At 37.7% G+C, this 15,445-nt stretch overlaps 1 protein-coding gene across 4 annotated transcripts in view; it reads right to left on the bottom strand.

Annotated features, from left to right (window-relative positions):
* The window catches only part of Cngl (Cyclic nucleotide-gated ion channel-like), a 104,993-nt gene that overhangs the window by 88,942 nt on the left and 606 nt on the right, over positions 1–15,445 (bottom strand). For all 4 annotated transcript variants that reach the window (XM_066292790.1, XM_066292791.1, XM_066292792.1 and 1 more), the window contains exon 2: positions 11,002–11,537. In XM_066292790.1, the coding sequence (XP_066148887.1) occupies positions 11,002–11,142 (141 nt within the window). In that variant the 5' untranslated portion in view covers positions 11,143–11,537. The remainder of the gene's footprint in view (positions 1–11,001; positions 11,538–15,445) is intronic.

The raw sequence follows: 15,445 nt of genomic DNA, 5'->3' as shown, positions 1-15,445 counted from the left end.
CTCTAAGACCGCAAACTCGGAGAGCTTCCAACGTGATATACAGTAAGTAAAACATTATATAGATTGCCACTTTGTGAAAACTTCATGTTTCCACCATAGAAGAGATCAAACAAAATCATACTCGAGCCGCACCACGCAAACTTGGTCCTTAACCTCAATTTGCATTTGGTCGTTTCAATCGGACCTCACAATTATGACCATCGACAGCTCACAGAGGGAGAAGGCCGAAATCCATAAAGTGCGAAGAGATGGGAAAATGGAAACGAGGCAAAGAGCTATCAACGTCCGGTAGATTTTGTAGACGAAGGAAGGTGGACAAAGAAAGTGATCCCAAGGGTGGAGGACTGGACAAGGAAGGGACACGGGAAATTCGATTATTTATTTACACGATGTTTGAGCGGACACAAGTGCCACTGGCAGTGTCTATATAGGATCGGAAAAGGAAAATCGCCGGAATGTTGGAATCGTGGAAATGCAATGACGACACAGAGCATACCACGTTTGAATGCACAAATTAGCAGGGGTATAGAAGCGAGCCGAGGGAATGTCCACGAGTGGAGAAAGATGGCGAAAAGTGGAAATGCATGAAAAAATATTGCAGATTATATAAGGAGAGGGTTGCGTGCGAGGGAGAGGGATAAAAGGAGAAGACGAAATGAGAGCTAGGGAGAAGTTAGAGAGAAAATATCAAAAGCATGAAGCAGCACTCGCCTTCGCTTTAAGTAATGCTGAATGGTAGTTCCAAGCGGACTCACGACTAAAGAGGAAAGGTCTTTAGTGGGTAGGCGTCCTTTTCAGGGGATGAATCCCACATAACCCGGCTGCAAGAACACCAGACCGGGCATGCATGAAGGTTCTCCTTCTCTATAGGAAAAAAAGGTTTATGGTAGAATCAAGAAGACTGTAGGAACTGTAGAATCGCCGACACTGCAGAGCATTGCCCGCTTTTTCGAAATCAAAGAGAGGTCCTAATCGAATGCGTATACAACCCTACTGCAACATCTCTAGTCAAAGGGATGTTTGAATGCAAAGCAAAGTGGGACCGTTACAACAATACCATTTCTGCGATGATCAAAGAAAAAGAACGTCAGGCCAAAGCAAAGCAGGAACAAAATTTCTAAACTTCCTCGATTCTGATATTATATATCTTGCAGGAATAAAGTCCTGATGTGTTTAGTGTATAGATGCCAGGGGAATCCCACACTGTACAGTTGCCAGAACATCCAACCGGGTATCTCTAGGAGATTTTTCTCGAGAGAAGAAATAGTTCCGTTTGATGCTGATTTAGATACTCAAGAATAGTTTCAGTTACTTTTTTAAGGATTTTTTCTGCACTTAATAATTCCGAAAAATCCTCTCATGAAAATTATCGATTGGAGGGAATTTTCTTCTGCTGAACTCGAGCTGGCTATAAATTTTTCATTCCTCGAATATTTTTTAGTGCAGATATCTATTATAGAGAACATTGACACGTAAACAATTTTTCCACTTTTAATAACTTCATAAGGAAATAGTAATTCGTTCCTAGCAAACGACCTACTAACAGCCTTGCGAAACCAAAGTGGCCGTTAATTCCTCTCCATAAAGTAACAGTTCTCTGCAAACACGAGAGGGGCGATTAGCGTCTTCGGTAATTGAATAAAAACAAAGGACAAGATTTTAATCAAAAGTTCTAAATTCAATTACCAAAGCTGAACTGGTAATTAATCAGAGGCTGTTGGAAGAATAAGGGAGGAAACTGCTTTGCTGGAAATTTTAATTAAACCTTATCTGATCAAAGTGACCATAAACCCAACTTTATATAGCAAATTAATGACTTAAGTATAGTGGAAACTTTAATATGTCCACCTTATTAGTTATTAACATATAAGTCATCTTGTATTTCGGGTGTGTAATGGATAATTGGAGGAGCTCAGCCAAGTGATTCACACCAAATCAAGGTGAGGGAGGTTGCCAAAATAACTAATAACAACCCCCGGGTAGCTTCATCGCTTCGCTTGACTATTGCTTATCTTACTTTATTTTCCATAGAAGGTTCCGTTCTCCGTAATCCCCTTAGACAAACTGCCGTGGAGGGTTTCACTTTGGCCCAGTTTTTGGAAAACCAAATTAGGTCTCATTTGGAACGCAAATGTATTGCGTCTAATTAAATTTCGACGCATTTTAGATGGATGTAGCAGATTAGTTTATGATTTAGAGCAGGGTTTAAAGCACAACCGATAAGGCTGAAAGATTATAATCGTTGAATTAACACTGTTTAATGAATGAGCACCTACAAGGAATTACAACGTACTCCTACGCGGAAAGAAGTCGGATCCTCCATCATTACTAAGACTAATCAAGGAATTACATCTAAATCTCCAAAATGCATCGAAGTCGTAGCAATAATATAGTAAACCCCTTAATCCCCCCCCCCCCCCCCCCCAAGCCCGAACTGTAATGGCCCTCTCTGTCACGGCTTTAGCATCCATTCTGATAACACAGGATGACAAAGCCCTGCGAAATTCACACATACCCCTCAGATATATTATTGAACACATCTGCAATAACACAACTAATTTCGGTTTATCCCACTGGGAATCCCATGGGCCAACTCCCTAATGCAAATATGCCGACATATCAAAGGAATCCTTAAGTTATCGAACCGTTCCACCCAAGGTCAACCAATCTCGCCTAAGAAACTCAGACAGGAGGAGGGTGAATACCCTTTCTTATATTCAGGGCAGGACTTTGAAAAAGCACTAATAAAATAGCTAATTTACGGTTGGCTTAGCGGCTTGCGCTTTAACTAGAGAGCGTTCAGCTACAAAACCGTTTTTGTCGGTTTTGAGATCGTTCTCGACCCCTGCAAAAATTAAGAGTAACGTCTGCGTTCCTTTTGGAAGCTGGAATTAATCCCTTAGAAATAAGTTGTCCTCTCGTGTAATGATTCCGAGCTAAATTTCTCAGTCTTATCGTCTTTTTGACAGGTAACGTTCTTGCGGCTAAAGGTTCACATACACTGAAAATGAGGGGGTGCGTATGCTTTCGGTCAAGATCAGCAAGATCCAAGTTAACACACTTCCAATTTGTAACAATGACGTGAGAATGTCCCTTTTTATGTGCGCCTCTCGTACAGGCCTGTGCGATTTGAATACAACGGAGGCATGGGACAGCATGGACAATAGAGATTTGCCAGTACTATAACGTACTGGCCCAAAAAAACAGGGGATAATGGTCGATATTTAATGCTGGCAGGCAATTGCATGATTATGGCACCATCTGGGTCTGAAAGCAGACGAAACATAAGATTGCTGGACGTGATCGTCTCAGGAACATATAACTTGAGGAGGGGGGAATACTTGACCGAAACTACGTAAAAATTTTCGTCCAGCCCATAGCAAGACGGTTGGAAAATTCATTCAAGTGGTCAGCAATTGGATCACCTGAATGTGGAAACACCAATTACTCAGGTGTGCAAAGATTTTTCGCTGCCACCGCGTACAAGGTGCTACAAAGGAAGTGTAAAATATTTAAAGAAGTTTAAACCACAATAAACAAAAAAAAAATAATAAACATGGACCCGCAAAGTAATGGTTTCGGATATCTGGAATTTAAATTTTTTCATAAACGTTAATTTGCAATTATTCGTTACTCATTTATAGTGCGTAAACAAATAAGAGAAGCTTCTAGCAAAAACAAAAAGTAAAGTTACATAAGTTGTTCGAAGTACCCTTCTTCCGCTTCCAAGCAGGTACGACATCATTCTCTGAGGGATGCTCGAACTGTTTCTAACACCCTCTCATTAGCTCGGATTTGCAGACATTTTTGGTTAATTTGTAGCTGCAGCTTCTCTATGGCAGTTACAGGAGTACTATAAACTAGTATTTTCAAGTATCCCCAAAAAATAAATCCACAGGGTTGAAATCGGGCGACGTTGCAGGCCATAATACAGGTCTTCCCTTTCTTACTCAACTAAATGGAAAAGTTTGGTGCAAATGCTCTCTAACGGCAATGGAAAAATTAATTATATTTAAAGGAACATTTTAAAAATTAGTATATTATCGTACGGGAAGCACATTTGTTGTCGTTGGTCTAAAGGCAAACATGCAGGTCGGTTATACAGTCGTAGCAAACGAAAACTTGTGCACTGACAAGGGTCTAATGCTTATACTATGATAATAAAATGCGAGTTTTTGCCAAAGAAAAGCAGGTGAAAAAAGAATAAATTTTGTTTGTTTGTACATAATAAATAAATAATAAACAACTGCAAATAAATGTTTGAAAAAAGAATAATCTTCTATATCTCCGAAACCGTTACTTTGAAAATTCACATTCACTAAGACTCTGTTATTTATTTTGATCGTACTATTACTTCATTAAATATTTTCCACTTTTTTTCTAACACTGTACATTTTTCAAAGACATTTTTCGCAGTCGAAAAACGGTCAAAAATAGAGACAGAAAAATAAATTCTCACCCTAAATCTGCCTCAAAATCATAGCTGTGGGTAGATTTGAAAGGCACGATCGGGAATATATTATGACGCATGTTCATTTTTTCCTTTCTAACCACCTATCACACCGTTAAATTTTCGTTTCATTAGCCAAAATCATGATTCAATGCATCATTCGCGCATTAAATATGCATCAGGTTTTTTGTAAATTTTCCTCTTTAATCCGCATTCTTTTGAGGTATCAACATTTTGAGCAACGTTGGGCTAAAACGCTGAGGCGTAATTTGACTTCAAAGCAAATAGAAATACCGCATGAAGACGAGATATTTCTACCCAAAAAGTAGAATCACGAACAACATTCTAGACATAATATTTGTTTGCTTTGTGTCCACGAGAATCGATGAGATCATAAGAAAGATAGAGAGAAATTTGGCTTTTGAGAGTGGTTTCTCATCGCTTCTGTGTTTCCCTCAATTTAGACCGACTACAGTTCCAAATCTTCCATTAGAGCTCTTTCGCTGGATTCAAAAACTCGCAACATATCAGAATCCAGGTCGACGAACCAAAGAAGTGTTTGCAATCGACGGGGAATTCACTTAACTCTCACAAAGTTAAGTCCAATCTACCCCTCCCTTGTCGGTAATCCGAATCCAAGTTTGGTAGCGTGTTTTCCATTTTTTTATTTGCCTCTGGACTTTCCAGTTCGATATTTCATTTTGGCCGATGATAGAGCTTAGACATCGATACGTGCACTCGATACTTGATATGTGATTTATCCGCAAATGGAAGGAGAAAAAGGGAGGCAAAAAATGCCATTCATTTATAACTGCACGTCCGAAGCAGATCATAACCGAATGTGTTGCCAAAAAGGGTGAGGAGGGAGATATCGATGGCAAAGACATGTTTCCTATCAAGGGCATTTTGCTTAGATGGGTTGTAAGAGACGAATATGTTTAAAATGCAAAGACTTGGCATAGAGTAAAATCATTATTTTGACAGCCCCATATCAAAACTTCTATTAAAATGTAAAATAACCCTCTCCGCATATATTTTAATACCTCAACGTAGAAATGCAAATTGATGAGGTATTTCCAGGATATGTGCTACTGGAAATACGTAAATTCTCTCGAACGTTTCCTCCGGTAACTAAATATAACGAAAGGGGACAGAAGTGAAAAACGCATAAGATTTTTCCACCGCTTTTTTTTTTACTTCTTAGCTTTTCCCCCCGGGGAAACCTCCGCAAATGCCTGAGTTGAGGCCAATTCATATTATCGACCATATTACGGTCTAATCGCTGTTAGGGCAAGTTTTGTGCCATTTTCTGACTGGAAATTTTTGATTGAGTTAAAATTTGCTGCCTGAAACATCTAAAGCACCTTTGACTAATCTGTACTGAACCGGAACTACGGTTGCTGGCACTTTAATTTAGGCTGAATCTAGACTAACCTGATCACATATCACCACTACCATGGAGGACAATTTAACGGACAGAAGTGTGGTCACCGAAAGCGAAAGAGAGTACAAGATGACTTGTGAAGTACCGCAGAAGTGGATACTAGGTCCGGTACTATGGAATACGCATACAGGGTGGTCCAACGAGAACTTTGCACCACGATTTTCAATATTTGCAATAAAAATGTGTAAAAACCGTCGGACCCGTCGATTTCTGTTTGGAAAAGGGCAAATTTCCATTGTACTTTCAACCTTTCAAGTTCAACCCCTGAATAGAGGTGACAGTTGTCCCCAAAATTTTCAATGGGAAGGGATGCCGAGTGATACCTCATTTTAAAGATTTTTTATCCTGATTACGACCATCAAGTTTGAATTCACCATCATTTTCCTCGTTGATATGACAGCTTGTCAAAGCCGGTGGGTGAAAAAGCTTTTAGTTAATAATTAATTTATCATAATAAGAGCTTGAAATTCTAAAATGAAGCTAAGAAAACCTTTATAAATGAAATATCGTGGAATCGTTTTGACGGACGCAAGTTTTACCTCTGATAGTATAATTTATGAATTTCACCAAATTACACCTGAAATGTAATGTAATGTAAGAGAACGCTTTGAAAAAGTGTATTTTATTGTATGGAGATAAATGGGGTCATTTCGAGCACTTAATAAATTGATCAGAAAAGTAATGTGGACACTGTGTTTTCATTTGGCCCCCTGTTTAAAAAAAGGATTACAAACAAAGAAACGTACTCTTTTAAATTTAAGAGGAAAAACTCATCTCCATTAAAACGATCCAGTAATATTTAACTTTTAAAGGTCTTCCTACCCCCATTTTCAATTTAGCAGCTCCTATTGTGATAAATTAAACAATATTAACTAAGAGCTTTGTTCCTTACAGATTTTGACAAGCTGTCATATTAACGGAGATAATGGCAGTAACTTCAAATTTCGAGGTCACATTAAGGGTAGCTTTACTCGACACACCTTCCCATTCAAAAATTTTAGGGATAGCCGTTACCCCTGTTCAGAGGTTGAAATTGAAGGATTAAAAATTCAATAAAAAAAGTGTCTCTTTTCAAACGAAAATCAACAGGTCCGAGCGTTTTTACACATTTTCATTTTAAGTACTGTAAACCGAGATGCAAAGTTTACGTGGAGCCACCCTGTATATTATGATTCTCTGTTGAGAACAGAAATATCAGAGGAATCCGAAATCAAAGGGTTTGCCGACGACACATGTGTAATAGTGACTGCCAAAATAAAGGGACTGCTGAAAAGCAGAATGGAATCGGCTTTACTGTGAATAGACACTGCGATTAGGAAAAAGAAACTAACAACTGCACCAGGGAAAACAAACACAATTACATTATACGAGGGGAGAAAACTAAGAGGAATTTATTTTACTTTAAGGGATGTGAAAATATCTATTTAGATCAACATCAAATACCTGGGGCTCATCTTGCAAAGGAACTCATAATCGTTACGTCGGATATGTTGTAAATAAAGCGGAAAGGGCAACCAGTCCATTAACGGACTTACGGAAAGCAAAAGAAACTTCTACGTAGTGTAAATACATAAATGATTATGTTCGAATGCTCTATATGAGCAGAGAGTTTAATACGGTTTTTAAATACCAAAAATGTAGCCACAAATTAGAAAAGGCGCAAAGAATGGTCAATCTACGGGTGTGTGCTACCAGCAACGATCCCAATTGACACAATGATGGTGGAAGGAAAACGCAAATTCGTAAATAACCGTATGAACTAGGATGGAAGGGAGATCAGGGAATGCCCTATGGAAAAATGGCAGTGGAAATGGAGCGAAATATCGAAAAATAAATGGACAGGGAAATTCATACCAAGACGGGACATGCGGATGAACACAGGACGTAGGGAAGTAAATTACTATAAGAAACAGTTCGTGTTGGGACTCGGGTGTTTTTCTCACTACTTAAACATCAAAATCAGAATCTCTAATTTTAACGGATTGTGGTGCTATGGGGAACGGAACGATAGAGAAATGGTTGTAGACGTATCAAAACGAGACGGAATGAGAAAACCATAGCAGAGAGAGAGACACAATAGAGATACTGTAATGAGAAGTCAGCTCCCTTCTCGAAGAAATACTCACAGGCGATCCCGGGGGAAATACAAGGGTGAGAGCTGGTAAAATGGTTTAGTGGACAGACTGGATGCAGAAGTCTCACATTCGGAGGTCAATCAACGTCATAACACCAGTGACCCCTGGTAATACATCAAGTATTCCATCAATCTGCTATTACGAATAAAACAAAAAAGGATGGACCGGACCACACTAACCACCAATCAAAGCCACAAAATTTACTGCATTTTTGACTAATCTGAACTGTTCACTGACTGAACTGAGTTTACTGAAAAAATCCTTTTTTATCTATTTTTGCTCACCTGAGTCCTGAATTGACTTCATTTTTAGGTAATCTGTACAAAATCGAAGCAAGCGAGAAATTTTAATTATTTTTTATTGATCTTGACCAACATAACTGAGAGTTTACCAGCGTTTTTGACCATTTTGGACTGATCGAAGACAAAACTGGAATCTCGTTATTCACAAATTTTGTTTTGTTAACATACCAAAGCGAGAAACCAAAAAAGCATTGACAAAACACGTCCTAAATTTGTTACATGGAAACACCGGGGGCCGGAATGTCCTTTGCGCTTTTGAGCAAAAAATTAAACCACGATTAGCATTTTATTTCATAATTATAAACGCTTTGTGTTTGTTTGGGTTGGGACCCTCTCTTGGCAGTTAACTTTAGATAACAAGTTGGCAAAGTCCCAATGGAAAGTCTTTCTAACGGAGAGCTTTAAACGAAATATTCAAGAAAATGTTCCTGAATTGGTAGGAATACAAGATGTTTTTTTTTGGCTTACTGACAAAGTGAGGCAGAAGAAAGGCGTGGCGTTTTAAGATTTAAAAAAAATCGTATAGACGTATGTGCGATTTTAATTATTTAAGGATTTAGAGGACTTCTAAGTTTTCTGCATATTACCGATTTATTACCAAAAATTACAGAAATTACAGACAAAAAAAAAGCAAAAATATCATAATAGCTGCTGAAAATGTTCTTCTGCAAGAATGTATGCTTCACAACGGTGAAATAATGAATTTTTCACCGGAATCAACATAGTTGGACGATTTCTTATATCGGCAACAGCCGTCTGTATTCTCTCTAACGACCGTTCTCTGGTGTTAACTGTCCCTTGGTACACAATTTGCTTCATATGATCGCATAAACAGAAAGTCGAACGATGTAAGTCGGGACATGGCGGTGGCCACGAAACTGGACCGACATTACCAATCCAATTATTCAAGACCTGTAAATCCGCAAATAACCGAAATCGGACATATCGATATTTATGTGAAGTTTTTTTCTGAAACTGACCTCACTTTTCATCTGCCTCACTTTGTCGGAGAGCTAAAAAATCACCTTGTATAGCATAGATTCGTATCTCATGATTCTTTTATTTTTCTAAAGTTGTGGGAAATCCTACGCATCGCCAGCTAATGGAAAATGCCCAATAATTCAGGCATTTTATTCTCATAGCCGAAACGGAATTGTGAAAGAATGTCATCGGAATGATTTATTCATTTTTGTAAAGGGAAAAACAAAGCGATTGAATAAATGAATAATTCGTATACATGATGGCCCCACCAATGACAATTTTCCTCCCTCGTTATACACGCTTAAACCAATACGGGCTATTTCGGAGTAAAGGAGGCTCTCGAAGCTCTACTTATTGAAGCTTACGCCTTCAATCACTTCGGGTTTTAAAGTCTATCGATCTCTCACGAGTGATTACCTTTGTAATCCCTTTAACCTGAGGTGTAGGGATATTGATGAAGGGAGACACATAATATATCCTCTTTTACAATGTGGCTTGCAAACAATGGGCCATGCCTCAATACAAACGATGGTAGTAAAAGATCGCTTAAGCGGGATATTATTTCTGGCATTGGTGTAGCGACTCCCAATCTCACAAATATATCTCTTTCACTCATTGATTAATGTCTAATTTGAATGAAAACAATCCAAAAAAATCCTACTGAGCGATATACCCAATGCCGCTTCAGTGGAGTTGAAAAGGGGCACGCTAAAATGTTTGTTTAGGGGACTTTTTCAGTCGATGGGTGACTGACTGATGATGTGAAGTTTGTTTATTTCATCTTAACGCGGCTGAAAGGACATGAATGGAAATTTCTAGTTCACATCTCCTTTGGCACCGTGATTTGCAAGCGAGGTTTCGCGAATTGAATGAGATACACTACCTCAATTCGCAATTAAGTTATATAGAGGGGGTTCGCTTGAAGTAAAACTTGCAAATCGGTAAGTGGTTTTTCGCTGCCTAGAGACTAAATCCTCGTTAAAGCCAGTAAAGCACAAATTAGTTCCGGTTAGTTAAAACGGCCAGTTGGGGTTTAGGTACGAGCTAATATTAAAAAGATTCTATTTTCCTGGTCTGGAAACCAGAAACTTAAATACAGCGTTCAATCAATGTTCCCGGCGTAGCCGGTCCTGAAAACAGCTAAAACATTATTTTTATTGGCCCCTTTAAAAGCTAGGTCCTCTTCCAACTTTTGTTGTTATTCCGGATGACCGAAATAGCAAAACACACCCTATTATTTTAATGTTTCTGCAGAATCCCAATAGGAGAAGGCCTTATGACGTTCGTTGCCAAAATTGGCTGGACCGACGAAGGAATAAAATTCAGGAAGTTCGTTTCCAGTGAAAGGCTCTCATAGCCTACATAGTTGAAAATTATCGGATTACGTAACTGATGGTCATTGAAATGAACCTAAAAGTAGGCGATGAACCGTAAACGTGGGTCCTAGATTAAATAATTCAGTGTTTACGCTAAGTGATATCGTTGAAAGTAAAATCCCATTTTTAGCCAATTTGGTGTGAAATTTCACCATAAGAAAACTAAATCATATCAAAAAAGCACTGCAAATTTAATAGGCGTTAGCGTTTGAAATGTCTTGATTTTTGACTATGAAGTGCTTTTAAAACCCAACCATGCAAGTCCATCTTAGTCGTTCGTTAAATTGCAAATTTTTAGAACTAAAGTTCTTACCTGAAATCCCGATGGACCAGCATTGGAACCCTGATGGACGTGCGACGCGCTGGTAGAGCCGTAGTACTGGTTGTACGAAGTGTCCAGGATTTTTTTGTGCGCAGAAGCATGGGCACGATACGCCGATACACTTAGCTTCATCTTCCCCGCATTGTTTTACCCCTAGTTGTCTCACAATTTTCAAATATTGTCCCTTTTGTATGTGTGAAACATCGGAAACATTACACTTCCTTATGTGGATAAACTTTCCATTCCTTAGAAGATTTATCTAACTACATGTAACGAAGTAAGAGAAAATTAGCTTCCTGCGGAAATCTGGAAGGAATTGTTCCAACTTAGAGTTTATGAACTCAGCCCGTTTTGTTTGCGTTTAAAACTTTGAATAACAATTACTGCGATTCTGAGTTTACGTGGGATTTCGTTTTAGTTACTCGAAGTTTTAAAGAGTGCAATAACTTTTCGGATAAGAATGGTTTCGAATGGTTCTATTGTTTGATATTCTTTGGAAAATGGGCCACAGGAGGTCGGGAGAAAATCTGCAACAAAACAAAATTGACAGTCACATTTTAACACACGTTGAGAATTTTGAGAGGATCAAACTTAAAGGTTCTACGGGGAAGTTCAAGAGCAGGTCTGGTGATGATGAGCGATGGAAATTGAAGAAATTGTTTAGGGTTTATCATGCAATTTTTAACTTAAGCCAACATGCACAGTGAACAGAAATATATTAAGTGGGTATAGAAGTTCAAATTATCACCAAAATCATTCGACATCAAATACTAAAAATGGGAGATAAATTCGTAATTCTATGCGTATCAAGCCATTGGTCTAAATTAATTTAACTGCTGCGCAGCATATAACTATCCTTCTCTAATACACCCTCTTAAATGAGAACAGAAGATATAACAGAGATGTCAACAGTATCCAGAACGTGCTTTCCTGCGTGCGATACCAAGACCGGTGCTCCGGCTTTTGTCCTCGTTTAAACTCATAGGATAAACCAAAACGGCTATATGATGCGGGATAGGTGGTGCTGAACACAATTTGATGATATTGGTACAATGGTGGCAAATGAAAGTTTTAACAGTAAAGCAGAAAATTTTCCTTGTGCAGGAAATTGGGGGCGGCTCTCCGATAAAAGAAAACAGTAGATTGAAATATATGAAGTAGATATAAGAGGAGTCATTCTCCTTATGGGCAAATATAATTAAACTTCAGACACAGTCAGGTTCTGGTCGTTAAAGGCAAATACCAGACGTGACCCAACTACGCTGGAATGAAATTAGCTACAGCAGGCGCTGAGAAAGCAATTTAATAGTGTTATAACAACTAATACACTCTGCCTTGTACGTATTTGCAGGACAATCAAATTGTTTGCAATGCAAATTTATTCTAGACAAGTCGGGCAGTTTCCTGATGCCAAATCGGGCAATAAAAATCTAATTTATCATGGAATTTGTATTATGTTCTAGACAATTTTAATCATTTTTTCAGGCTAAATAGCTATTTTTAAAGATAAACATTTGGATTGAAATTAGAGCAATATAACAGGAGAAAGAAAATTGCTACATTTTCCAGCTTCTGGATGAGGATAGGCTGAATTTAAATTTCGGCAAAGGGTTGTAATTTCGTTTGTTTTTTAGATTACCTAGCGTTAAATTGCATTCCAGTTTGTTTATGTTCCCCAGGGATTGGAGTTTCCATCTCTGTGCTGAAACAGTTAGTTACATTCAGGAAAACTCAGCCAAAGTAGGGTTTTTTAATAGTTCTTCTATCCTCAAATAATGCATGATTAAAACCGTAGTTGCTATCGTTTAAGTCCAAAGCTTGAAAAACTCATTATAACAACTAAGTTTAGTGTAATTAGCACTTTGCAGTGAAGTAATTGGCCGTCGGAAACTTTAAAAAGTAAAAAATTGCTAATAAGGCTTATGTACTTCTTTTATTATGATTTAATTTTCATCGCAATTGGTTTACAAATTCAGGAGATATTGCGAACATTGCGGTAAATAGCTACAATCCATAACTTGACAAAATTAATGGTTCCGAGCTGGCTCCAGCAAAATTATCCTGAGGTCGATAGTTTGAAATCCGCTTCAGTCTTAGTTGATTTGCTGAAGTGGCCTGGAAACTTCGATTTGAACCAACAAATTAGTAGCTAAATCCTAAGCTAAATACTCAATCAACTTAACCACGGGATTACAGTTTACCAACTAATGAATTTAGACGTTACATCCAGGAAAACGAACGTCCCGTCTAATCCAGGAAAAGCAAAAAGTACGAATTATATCCTTGTAGCTGTCTACCTCTCATCCGAGTGAAATATTTATGTTTCAGTTGACGAAAGGAATGTCCGGGGTATTACATAACACGTGTGGGAAACGAATAAGCCTTATCTGGTTGACAAAGTCTTCTCAAACGTGCAGGAAATGGAAATCTTACGCAACCAAGTGTTTGGGATTATGGAAACTTCTGCACTGGAACGGTTTATCTGCAGCCTACAATGTCCTCCTGAGGGTATTGTTCCACCACATATTGCTGGAGATGAATATGCGCGTTCAAGGATTATGTACTTGATTATGACTTTCAGCTCTTTAACCTCAATGGATCCCACTAGTTCTATAAACTGCCATTCCAAGCTTTCGCAGAAATTTGGGTAATTCTGAATGCAAAAACTCTACGTCGGCAGTCGCCGTCAAGTAAAAACGTGTCAGCGGCTCTTGTGAATCTGCTACAGGAAAGGATGTTCTACCTTCAATGTAATTGAGGGGTGTCTCTAGAATAGATGGAGAAAAACCATGGTGGAGATCCTTGGACCGATCTTTGAATCAATTTCAATTATGTAAACAGAATTTTTACATCTCGACTCACATGGGACATACAGGGTGTTTTTCGTTTTTTGTCGTTTTCTTTAAATGTCCATAGCTTTTTTGTTTGTGAATATTTTTAATTTTGGGCACCAACATCTTTTGCGCATTTTCTTATGTGCAATCCACTCGCATACTCGATTTTTTTCTCGCTTAATTTGTATTCAAGTTACCGACCAAAGTTGCTTTTTTTAAATGGAAACCATAGTTGACCATGACTCCATTAACTAGATATTTTCTTTAGCTTTCTGAAAATATATCAATCCATATTCATATTTTTCTCGGTAAATACCGAAATTCTAAACGATGTTTTTCTTAATTTCAAAAAGAAATTACTACTATGTGCAAAACGTATTTTAAAATTAGAGAAAAATGCCCCAATAGTATTTTATGCTATATTAAAAACTTATTAATTTAGAATAAAATAATTTCTTTTTATTTAACAGTGTTGTTGGATTTCAAGTATTGTTCACATTAATGTCCATTATTATGTAATATAACATTCTTCGTATCGGTGCGAAATATACTTCATTCCCCTAATCAAACGAATAAATGTATGCCTTACATTTTTATTTTTCCAAAAAAAAGTTTATAATTTTCTTATTTACCGCGATAAATATATGGAACAATTTATTATCAGAAAGTCAAAAAATTATTCTAATTAATGGAGTCATAGTCAACTCGTTTCCAGTAAAAAAAGTAACTTTGGTCTGTAACTCGAAATCCAAATAAGCTACAAAAAATTCGAGTGCGCCACTGGATTGTATATAAGTAAATGCGCAAAAGATGTTCTTGCCAAAAATTAAAATTTAAATTGAATTAAAATATTCATAAACAAAAAAGTTACGGGGCTTTAAAGAAAACGACAATAAATTAAAACACCACAAAAGTAACTCCTAGACGAGCGGAGATATCAAAATGTTGTTTAAATTATTGAATTGACTCAAAAATCAGGTCAAGGGCCTCGACCATGGTTTTTTTTCATCTAATAGGGAAGTGCCCGAAACCCCCTAATTACATCGAAAATAGGACACCCTACACACAGTATCGGCCTTGTGGGAGGCTTAAGTGAAGGACCAGGGTAACGAAGTTTCCTCGTCAGCTCTGACTGTAGATTATAGGCCTTATCAGAAATAAAGTATTTCTCACGAGTTTCTGAAAGTTCTGCAAATTACAAAATTGTATGCAAAATTTACTGACATTCACTGATTTTCTGAGGATAATTGGACTGGGACTGTATAATTTTGATTAAGTGTAGAAACTCGAAGTCTACGTCCTAGTTTGCTTACAAAGTAGAACAAATTTATGTGCAAAAATATTGTAGCATATTACTTGCACGAACTAACAGGTATACATAAATTATTCTGCTCGAATAAAATTCCGAATATGATGAAAGTGGACAGGCCGTCACAGTTTAGGGACTGAAACTAAAGTGTCCTTGGAGCCGGACAAGCTCTTCAGATGAAATAATGGCTATAAACCAAATTTATAACTCACGAATTTAACCAAAACATGGATGTGTAATGAAAAATGATAATCGTTTCTATCCCCTATGACTCATCTATAAACTCAGGCAA

The sequence above is a fragment of the Euwallacea fornicatus genome, chromosome 18 (genome assembly GCF_040115645.1).
Source record: "Euwallacea fornicatus isolate EFF26 chromosome 18, ASM4011564v1, whole genome shotgun sequence".
Lineage (NCBI taxonomy): Eukaryota > Metazoa > Arthropoda > Insecta > Coleoptera > Curculionidae > Euwallacea > Euwallacea fornicatus.
The sequence above is the reverse complement of the archived record's forward strand: the minus strand, read 5'-3'. Positions and strand labels throughout refer to the sequence as shown.